Source organism: Ammospiza caudacuta, chromosome 5, assembly GCF_027887145.1.
Source record: "Ammospiza caudacuta isolate bAmmCau1 chromosome 5, bAmmCau1.pri, whole genome shotgun sequence".
Classification (NCBI taxonomy): domain Eukaryota; kingdom Metazoa; phylum Chordata; class Aves; order Passeriformes; family Passerellidae; genus Ammospiza; species Ammospiza caudacuta.
Window position 1 is genome coordinate 63208511 of NC_080597.1, and position 11474 is coordinate 63219984.

General features: G+C 42.6%; 1 protein-coding gene across 1 annotated transcript in view; it reads right to left on the reverse strand.

Moving 5' to 3' along the window:
- ABCD2 (ATP binding cassette subfamily D member 2) overlaps positions 1–1981 on the reverse strand; it is a 42498-nt gene extending 40517 nt beyond the window's left edge. The window contains exon 1 of the mRNA XM_058804896.1: positions 862–1981. Coding sequence (XP_058660879.1) covers positions 862–1785 — 924 coding nt within the window. The 5' untranslated portion in view covers positions 1786–1981. The remainder of the gene's footprint in view (positions 1–861) is intronic.
- Between the last annotated feature and the right edge of the window lie 9493 nt (positions 1982–11474).

Sequence of the window (11474 nt, forward strand, 5' to 3'; positions counted from 1 at the left end):
AGGAGGTTTAACAAGTCAAAGACAGTTGCAAGTCAATATGTATTCAGTTCAAGTCCGTATATGTGGGAATTGAGAAAATGTATAATTTAGCTGCATTTAAAACACTACTACAGGCAGCTTTTGAGAACGGTTGTGTCTACAAAAATAAACCATTAATGTTATATAATCATTGCTTGAACTGAAAGAGTAATACTGCAGGCTGGTTTGCTTTCATTTTCACTTGCATGAAACAACTTTTTTTCCCAATCGTGTTTGAAAGGTATTACAGCCAAAATTTACTTCTAAAAAATATGAAAAGTCCCTTAATAAGGTGGCTTTAAAACAAGCTACTAGTTTATGTAACTGTGATTGCAGAACTACTGTACTTATGCTATTTTAAGACTGGTGACTACATCTTTGCTTGGCTGTGTGAAAGAGTGTCAAAGGTTGTAGTGTGCTCTCAGAGTTTCTCCCTAGACTTTCTGGTGTGCCATGGTTGCTATTTCTGTGAATTAAATATGGTGGTTCACCCATGGCTGGAAAAAAGAAGTCTGGAAAAGTTAATCAGAATGGACTGGGTGGGGAAAACACAGCAGTGTAGATTAGTTTTCTAGATAAGCATAAGATCCATCTGCAAAACCAGAACGCTGTCAGAGTTCAAGGGAACTGTGATCTGCTCCCCCTAGACACTGCTTGTGAGACGGTATTTCCTAAGAAATGGGAAGTGCCAAGCTGTAAACAAGTTTAAATGTCAGAAGGACCCAAAATGCTCAAGAAGTACTTGAATACTTCTGGAGTACTCAAGAAAGGCATCAGGGGAAGCATGGTCCACTCCAGCACTGCAGGAGCTACCCCAGTGCTCTCAATTTCTCTCCTCCTTACCTTGTGCCCTCGGTAAAAGGCAATCTCTTCCACGTTGGCGATGATGCGCGAATGTATGAAGCGCAGGTAGCCCTTCTTGTGAGCCTCCTCAGCCACCAGTTTGCCGAACTTGGGCGAGCAGGCTTTGAGCACTCGGGCCGTGGCGTAGACGACGAGACCAGCCAGGACTGTGGGCCCGATGGGGTTGGCCCCCCGGGACCGTGCTGTGCGGATGAGGGTGTAGGAGGTGAGCACGACATCCAGGATGGGCTTGGTGAGGTTGGAGTAGAGATGCGCCACGGACTGTGAGAACATCATAATGTCCTCGGTGAGGGACTGGTCGGGGTTGGCCAGCCGCCCGTCCATGCTGATCACTTTGTAGTAGGTTTGGTTGGCAAAGTAGGTCTCGTAGGCGTGATCCACCAGGCGGGTGCGGAAGGCGAGGGCCAGCTTGCACTCCAGGTACCGGATGGTGCTGTTCACGAAAGTTGCTGGGATTGCGATCATCAACCACTTGATTAACTTGAAGATAAAGCTCCTGGGCTTTTTCTCCACAATGCTCTTCACAATTTTTCCATCGAGGGCGGCCACATAGATGGAGAGGAAAGTCCTGGATACCAGAGCAAACGAGTGGAGACAGAGCAAGCCCAGCTCAGCACTCACCAGCTTTGGGAAGAACAGTTTGCGGAGTTCCAGCAGCTGCTTGAAGAATTCCGCGTCCACGGCCGGAGCGGCTCTGCCCCGGCTGCCGGCGCGGTGCGGGACCGCCCGGCCCGTCTCATCGTGCGCGCCGCCTCTGCCGCTCGCCCGCTTCACACGCCCGCGGATGATGGGGTAGAGGATTTTGAGTCCGTACGCCGCGGCCAGCAGGCACGCAGCCTTCTTCGCGGCGCCTGCCCTGTTCCACTGCACCCGCCGGGCTGCCGCATGCAGCATGTGGGCCATCCTGCCCGCCTCGGCACCGCTACGTGCCGCCCCTAGCGCGGCCGGCTCATGCTCGCTGGGAAGGCCGGTCCCGCTGGGTCTTCATCGGGGCGCTGGGCCCGGCCCGCCGCCGTGACAGATGCCGAGTGAGCGCTGCTTCCCAGGGGTGATGGTGCCTTCAAAGCGCGGCGCGTTGCACAACGCAGCCCCGCGCGGCGCAGCCCGCCCCGCCGACCACCATTGGCTGCGCCGCGCGGGGCGGCACCGGCAGCGGCAGCGGCCCGGCCGCTCAGCGCCGCCGCCCCGGCCACAACCGCTATCGCTCGGGGCGCGGCCTCAGCGGCGGCGGCAACAGCACCGGTCCCTCGGCGCTCGGCTCTGGGTTCACTGCGGGTTCCCCGGCGCTCGGCTCCGGCCGCACCGTTGATTCCCCGACGCTCGGCGGGTCCGCGGAGCTCGGCCCTGCAGCGCGCCGGCTCGCCCCAGGCTGCGGCCGGCCCTTTCCTTCCGCCTGCCCCGCATAGCAGGCTCCGCCTCCGGCCACGGCCTCGCCAGCGGCGCGGGGGGAGCGTGACGGGGGGTGGCAGCGCCGGAGAGAGCCCGGGTCCCGCGGCAGCCCCGGCAGGATGGGCAGCGCGTCAGCCCCGGCACTCCCGAGCCTCCCCGGGACGCGGGGGCTGTAACTGTAATTGATTTCCTGTCCTCTCGCCGAAAGGAAACCGGCATTGTGCGCTGGCGGCGTTATTAGCCCAAAATAACCCCGACCCAGTCGCGCGGCCCCTGCGGTAAAACCCGGCCAATTTCACTCAAAGAAAGCCGCAGTAAAGGCAGTTGTCTTGCTGCTTTATTTTTCTGTTTTCCTCATTACTTATTTCTACTGCTTCATTTGTTTGGAAAAGGTACTGAAATTGCAGGGCGAGTTTCAGAGTACTTACTTACTCTGGTACTTTTACACTTTGAAACTATAGTACTAAGGTAACTGCATGAGATAGTATATGATAAAACATTAATTTAGAGTGTGTATATAAAAGTGTGTTTTTAAAACGTGATACTAGGGGTATATGGCAGTGGTGAAGAGCCTGTTTTTTCCCTAAAAATGGAGAGTGAGGCTACCTGCCTCACAGTAACTCAGCAAATACTGTGTTAAATAATTCACATTACTGTTATAAAACAACCCCCCATTGAACAGAGTGCAGTGATGATGTTTAGATAGCAACACAAGCTTCAGGCTGAACAAATGATAAAATTAATTTGAGAGCAAGTGAGGTTTGCTTTTAAAAATCAGACACCACTTATCAAAACATCCAGGTGCCTTCTAAGTCCAGTAAGCCAAGACCAGCAGGACAAGAAGGAAACAAGGAAGATCTAATTCTCATTTCTTCCTAAGAGGTTGCAAAAATTCAGCCCACAGTAGTCTGGACATTTAGGTAGAGAGGCTATGGGGTAATCTTTAAGTATATTCTATGTTTGCCAGGGAGCTCGGGCCAGAGATCTGGACAAAGGCCCTTGTAGCTTTTTTTTTCCTACATGCCTACATTCCTACAACTCAACATAAAGCTAGGAAGGTGTCAAAATCTGACCTAGTGCAGTACAGAAGACATTCAGTTAGTAAGTAAGCCTGATTTCACTGCAGATTATTTCGTCAGTAAAATAGATTTTTTTCCAGTGCACAAAGATACTAGATACACTGGCTAAGTACTTGTTTTGCTTATGGCTTCTTATTTTTCAAATCATGCTCTCCACTGGATACTTCCCTTACTGGCTTGTGTGTAGCACAGCATACTCTTAGATTTTGCCAAACCACAGCTATTTGCAATATTCCATTACTCTAGCATTTTCTTACCAAGGGGAAAGTTCACAGATCTCTTTCGGTTCAGTGTATCTGCTGACCTTTCACTTCACAGGATCCTGGATGACTGAAACTTCTGGTGATTTGGTGGTTAGTGCAGATGTACACCCCACATTCAGATCTGTGGGGACTTTTAAGTGAAGCAAATCTAACCACACAGCGTTTCAGTCAATAAAAGGAATGTATTTCCTTCTTTTGAAAGGGTGAAGAAAAGACTGAACTGTTGTTTTAAATACCCCCTTTCTTCTGTTCTTGCTGTCTCGAGAGTTTTGCTCTGCCACAATCCTGCTCAGTAATCCATGCACAAACTCCTCTTTGTGGAGCATGGCCTTAGGTGTTAGATTTTTTTTTCTTTTTACTGCTGAAAGCATGAATTTTACTACATTTAGTCATAATAACACTTCCCAATAGTACTGGAAAAATAACTGCCAAAACTGCACTAATATTGGTGCAGTGTTCTGTGCTCTGTAATCCCCACATTTTCTACTCATTTTATTATAAACTTCTGGAGATATGTGTAATCAAGTAAGTTTGAGTAACTGAAGCTGTGGAATTGAAGGGATGTTGATATTAGATCCAGACTATTTTGGGGATTATCCTTTCTTAAGGAGAAACTCATTTTTTAGTGTCGAGTGATTGTTTTTTTAACATAAGGTTAGTTTTCATCAAATGCATTAAAATAAGTTGTGTGCATTTTTTAAATACAGGAACCAATAACTGAGGAGGAATATCTGTCAGCAATAAGTATCAAGGTGAGTAAAGTCCATGAATGTTTGGATATGCAGGAACTAGAGTGTAATCATGACAGCTGACGGCTCTTTTTTATCTTCTGTTTTGTGCCCACACCAGCACTTCATCCTTGCATAACTCTGTGGTTGTGATGAAGGTAGTGGAATTGGAACATGCAGGCTGTTATGCAAGAGATAATCATAATCAATCATTACTCAATGATCATTTTTTCTACCATTTGATTTAGTGTTTGAAAAAGTGATGTGCAATTTTTTAAGCAAAAGACCATTTATCTGATGTCTTGTATGATCCTAACAGGGGGTCCAATAGCTGTAACATCAGTCTGCAGTAAACTGACCTTTCCCTGCTGCTTATGGAGTTATCCACTATGCCATAAGGACATACAAAATTTAAAAAAAAAAGTAGAAATAGAAAAATAAAGAGAAAAATAGAATATAATAATAGATATAAATTCTGTGTGAAAAATATATAAATTCTGTGGAAAAAAAAATTATAAATTCTGTGTTTTGAATCATTGCTATTTAGGACCTTTAAGATTTAGATGCGTGTAGTCATGCATTCAGTACATAGGAATTTCTGTGTGGACCAGTGTATGTGAAACATGTAATATGAATCCACACAGTGATTGTTTTCAATTACTAGTAGTGAACTGTAAATAATGTCCAAAATATGATGTACTGCTATATGGTAAGCTAGGAACATCCTAGCTTAAATTTTTCTTTAAATTTGAGCTGTAGTTTTGCATAGTGGTGTGGGAATAGTAGGATTTCATTTGAGCCATATTCAACAGAGAATGAACAGCCATTATTCTGGTAAATACCTTTCTCTGAAGTACTTCCAAATTTTTTATTTACTTTAATGTCCTCACTTACATAAGTACAGAAATGCACCCATAGAATTAGTTTGCAACGTCAGGGAACACCAATGGCAAATTTGATGTTTTTATCAGAAAAGGATGATAAGATACCCTGACCTTTGATTTCAAATTTGTGTCAGCAGAAATTATCTGTTTATTTAGTCTGATTTAGAGAAGCTATTGGCTATATTCATATACCTCAGTAGAATATCCAGACACTGTAAATCCTTTAGGTGTAAATCCTTAGATCTAAGACAAGCAAGAGCTTCAGTTTTAATGGCACAGATGTGGAGGCTTGTTGAAGAAGTGTCAGTGTGGTGAGACTGGCCTGATCCTGCCAAGCTGTAGATTCCAACTCTTTTGGTTCTAATGAGGCTGTAGGGGTACCCAGACTAGGCAGAGCTGTGTTATCACAAGAGAAGAGAGAGGAAACAGGAAGGTGCTATTCTGTTGCTTGGCTCCTGAGTGTGAGCATCACAGAGATGGTGTAAATGGGGTGCATTCCTGCACCAGAAGTCCTTTTTCCCTTACTCTGTCTTTAGGGAGATACACACTTGCTGCTGTAAATTTGAAGCTTGCACGACTTGTAGGTTGTAATAATTTACCCATAAGGGATTGGGGTAATCTCTCTGACAGGACAGTCAATAGCAGACTGATCAACAGTTCTGACTTCTGAGAACAGTGGTATTCTAGAGTGAATACCGCTCTAGAAAGAAATATAAACAAGCTGTTCTCGCTTTTACAGAGTGAGAGGGAGAGGGAAATAAGCAAGGGTAGAGGTCAATGTCAGCTGCTCCAGGCATGGTAAACTGTCAAGTGATATTCTCAAACAAGGAATTTCACTTTTAATATTCAGGCTTTAATACCTAAGCCTTTAATATCTAGATTTCTCTTTCTTGTTAAACTTATTCCATACAGATAATGCACCTGAATCAGGATGTGTCTCTTATGCCTTCAGAGGTCTCAAATACATTACGTATGTTTTTCAGGTTTTGCTTTAAATCTTAAAGGTTTCTATTCTCAGATCATCTGAAGAAAATTCTAATGCTGCCTTATTAAACCTTTTCTCAAGTGCATTGTAAACCCTTTAAACAAACTACATGCCAAGTGCAAGAGTACAGGCATAAGTGGTAAAATCACATAGCTGGTGTCAGTTAACAATGGTGATACTGGCACTGCCCACAGCAGGTCAGTGTTCTACTCTGTAAAAGTGAATGCAGGAATAAATTCAGAAAAGCCATTCTTTTACTCCTGCACCCCAAACATGGGATCTACTGTCATCCTTTTGTCATGCCTCAAGAGTTTATTTGAGGGTTTGCAGCTGGTATGACAACAAAAAGATTTTTGCAGTTTACTTATTACTGCAGTTTACTTATTAACTCTTATTTGGGAGACTTCTAAATATTAAAAATAATCAAACAGGCCAGTGCTTCACCCAGCACAGTATTCTGTCTCTAGCAATCACTCTAAGCAGATACCCAAGAGAGAAAAAAATTGCAATTTAATGTGATGCTGCAGCTTCACCCAGCCTCTGGCCATTTTAAGCTGTGAGAATTTTGTGAGACTGGGAGGTTTTGCTATTAAACATTCCTTACAATTACTCTTAAAATTACTTGTTCAGTCTCTCTTGAAATGTTGTAAACTCTTACAGAAATAGAAACATCTGACAAGCCATTCCTCAAATTTACCATTTTATATGTGAAGAGGCACTCCTTTCTGCTTAATTTGACCCTGGCTCCCACAAGCTCCACGTTATGTCCACCTGTATATGATCTGGAAGAGGCATTCAACAACTCTGCTCATGCTCTTCACCTCCCCCCTCACCTTTCCCATACCACTCAGGAGTTTGTCAGCCTTTATTTCATATCAGTTCTCAGTGTTTGAGTGCATGAAAACAAGAACTAAATAGTCTCTTCCCTCCCCTTTGCATTATATTCAATGGTTTGACCTTCCCTATTATTTCACAACTTCTTTATTTTCTTAAAACCTTCAGTAACAGATGTTGTCAACAGCTTTAATTAAATCCATCAAGACAGCAGCAATCACTCTTTTCTACATGTGTTCTACAGAAACTTACATCTATAGAAGCTCCACTGGCTTTCTACATGCTGTAGTATTGGAGATAATTCCTGCTGGTTTTTTGTGCAGAAGTGAGCTTTCCAGATTGCCACAAAATTCTTATTTTTTAAATTGTGTCACATTTGCCACCCTCTGGTCTCCAAGATGACTCCAGATTCAAGTGGTCCTTTCCACAGTGCTGCATTACAGAATTCTTCATTGAATACCATTTAGTCCTGGTGCTTTGCTGGTCTTCATTCTGCCTTGATAAGATCATGACCTTGTCTGCTGTTATTTTCACTTTGGACAGATCCTCACTGTTCCTGTTTCCCCAGGAAAGATTCCTGCATAAAATTCCCCCCCCATTTCCCCATCAATGAATACTGATGAAAAAACCTAACATTTCTTTTCTGTAACATCCAAGTCTCTTCTGAGCGCTCGTGCTGTTCCTTGGCCATTGATTATTCCTTTAGGCTTTCTAGAAAGATTTTGCTCCTAGTTCATGTGAAGAAAAATATTTAGTAGCTTGGTTACTTTGCCTAGTATTTTCCCATTTTTTCTGGCCTGTTGCAATTGTATTTGTATTGTTCTCTGAGTTTGTGTTCCCCTCTGTTATCTTCTTTTTGCTATGGTTCAGACTGTCTCTAAGTCAAGTCTGGTATCCTGCAGCTTTTTCCTAACCCCTTGTAAGGATTTAATTGTCTTGGCTCCATCTCCTAATTTGCTTTTGACACTCCCTAATTGGAGTTTGGCATATCTACAGAGGATTCTTTGGTCCTTGTTAATATCTATAGAAATACTGTTTTTGTAAAGTGAGTTTTATCAGCATGAGACTCTGTAATTGACCTCGTGCACTGTTCTCCATCAAGCCAAGGATGGCACTTTGTCTTGAGAGTTCATTCTGTAAAAATTATTCTTTCCAAATAATACCACCTAAGAATGGCACCTGCTTCATATAGCAATGTGTCAACCTACTGTTGTCAGTGCTACTGTCCTGGCGGGTGGTTTACCACGTGGATCCAATCCCATGTTCTTCCCAGCTGGGCACTGAATTTTGATCTAGATAGATTAGGTGCTTCTCTCTGAGCTGGCCAGTTTGCTGTGTTTGGAAACTTATCAGCCTCTCTACAGTCTTCTATCTCTCCACCCTTTAAAGGTGAATAGGGGAAGGACTTTCCATTAAATTAATTGAAAGAGAAATCTATCTTTCAAGAGGTACTTTTAAAAGGGGAAACTTTGTTTTTAAATAAAGCTTTGTCTTGTGTTTTGAACTTCCTCAGACTCTGTCATGATTTGGCAATATCACAGCCATCTTTTAGAAAGTACTCTTTAGGGCAAAACCATCAACCAGGTTACTATAAAACACCACAAGGTCAGTGTTGCTTTATTTCTCCATAAGCTGATCTCTCAAGGAAGGGAATGGCATTGAGTATGGAAGAAGGCCATGGAAGGCCTGGAAGAAGGCCATGCAACTCTGTAAACAAAGTTTAAACACTGCATTTGCCAAAGAAAATCTTCCACTTGGAACAGAGTCAGGCTTTTTTAAGTCATGCATTCCTAGCAGTAGATAATTAGGTCACTATTTAGGAATCTGAATAAGTGTATCCTGGTATTTAAAAGTGCCAGAAATTCTCACCCTGGATAGAAATGGGAAAGCATTTTAGTTTCCCTACATCTTTTATGCAGTTTTCTACAGATGGATTTAGTTACCTAATGCTGGATATCAAGATCAAACAAAAAATCAAAGTTAAAGTATGTTAAATTAACATTAAAAAAATCAGTAATGTTGTAAAATATTTAAAATGTAACTGTGAAAGTCACCAGGTTGGGTTTATTTTGGATTTTTTACTTAACATTCATCTCTTTAATAATTCCTTCCTTTATAATGAGCATTAGAGTAGGACACTTGCTGGAAAGGGGAAGGTTCATTAAGAAACATGAGAACTATTTGCAGTTAGTTCTGAGAAGTTTCTTGGAAGTGCATCTTGTCTCTGTTTCTCTCTCGCTGCCTCTGGTGGGTATGATTTTACATAAGCACTGTCTGTTCACTCAAGGGAATGTGTTTAGGGAAAGAAGCATCTTCAAACCCTCAGGGTACAATAATGCTGCAGACAGGGTTGGCACACACTTTGAATTCACAGTTTCATTGTCTAAATTGGCCGCTTCCTCTCTGGGTGTGTTGGGACATAGAGTAGGGGCCTCACTTAAATGCTCGAGTTGCCCATCAGACCTCCTTCTCTCTTATTTGATTATTCAGGAGTTCTGTAAGGACCTACTCAAAGCTGGGTGCCAAAAGTTGCACAGTCAACATTTCAACACCAGCCTCTCTGGAGAAATGTTTTCTTAGACTGCTTTGGGCTGCTTTGATATGTCTCTTATATCTAGAACTGATCTGATAATGAAGAAACATGTCAGATAGGAAAATTCAGGGCTGAAGATTGGAAAGCTGTTCTGAGGAAGATCCTGTATAATACTTTCTTAACAAAGGAACATGAGATATAATTATTCTGAAGAGTAGCTGTAAAAGTCAGAAAAAAGGGAAATCTTTGAATTTCAGTCTTTGACAAATAGAGGAAGCCTCTTTGATCTGTTCTTATTTCACTTCCCAGAGAATCAACTAAGCTCTATGAAACTCACTCTCATGACCTTTCAAAAATTAATAATTATATCATACAACTGTTTGAAATTATGCCATAATTCAGAAATCCAAATGAATTATTGCAAACTTAATATGTTGACTGTCAAGGCAAAATATGCAAACATTGGAAATATAATCATATTCATCTCAGGTATTATTTCATTTTTTACTTTGCCCTCCTCAAAAAAAACCTGATGTTTTATTTTATGATTTGAAAGGTCATTAGCTTTATTTGCAAGAAATAATTTGAGGAGAAGATTTATTATGTTGAAAAATAAATAATTGAAGCGGCCATGTAACTTCTCCTGGATAACTACCAGATAAAATAAGTAAAAAATACAGAAAATCCCACTTTTTTCCTTTAAATCTAGACAATACTGTGAAAAAGTAAGAGTAAGGGTGATATAGAAAATACCATATATTAAAAATGTAAAAGGGATTTGATTATGTTATACATGAAACTACATCTTAGACATAGTATTAGCAAGTTCAACATTTACACTAGATAGAATTGAAAATAAAAATTACTATTTGAAGTGAAGAAATTAAGTAAATGTTCAGTCTGTCATCTGTCACATTAGCTGCAGAGACACATAGACTTAAAATATAGATATCATTTATCACGAAGATTTTAATCTAGTGTTGTTACAAGAAACAATTATGCATACTTATCAGATTCTATAAACAGCCTAGCCAAATTAGAAGTATTAGGAAGAAAACTATCTTGGCTAACTTTTAATTTTAGACTCCTAATATCTACTCTGAACACTCTTCACATTGTTGTACTAATGCTAATCAAACTTTAGTACCCTGAAAAATGTTAGGCTAAAGATAACTCAGGAAAGAAACACCACAGGAAAAGATTCATGTAGAATTTTGATGATTGTTTTTTAAATGGGTGCCTTCACTTGCTGAGATGATGGAAGTGAGTTATAGGGAAGGGAGCGAGTGGAGCTGTGCTGCTGCCAAGAATCCCTGAGTGGCTCTGCATCCCTCCTCGGGGGTTAGTCACATTTACACTCAACAGCTCATCAGGCAGGACCAAGGGTAACAACAGCTACCTGTAGAAAATGCTCATCGCTTCCCCTGTTGCCCCTAAAATACCTGAGGAAGAGCAGGATCGAAAGTGCTCTCTTGTCCTAAAAATCACAGTGGTTGTAGCAGAGAAAGGCTGGATCTGAAAGAGAAACCAATTCACTTGAGACAGCAAGATGCTCATGACTCCCTTGGGAAAGGGCAATGGCTTTGGCAGCAGCCTGTATGGAAACACCTGGGGTAGAAGAAGGGCAACCAGGGCATTGCCATCAGTGCCTCACTTGGCCATCTGCATCCTTCCCCTTTGTCTGTCAATCCCTGTACCACCGTTCCTTCTCCCCTGCCAGCCTGGGGCATGGGGAGCAGCTGCCCTGGTGCTCGCAGGGTGGAGGAGGCCCCGCTGAGGGCCCTGTGGCCCTGCAGGGAGGCTGCGAACCATCCCGGGGTAGCCATTGCCTCTGCCCACAGTGCCAGCAGTGCCCCGGGCAGCCCTCCCTCCCTGCCTGCCTCCTCAGCAGCAGAAA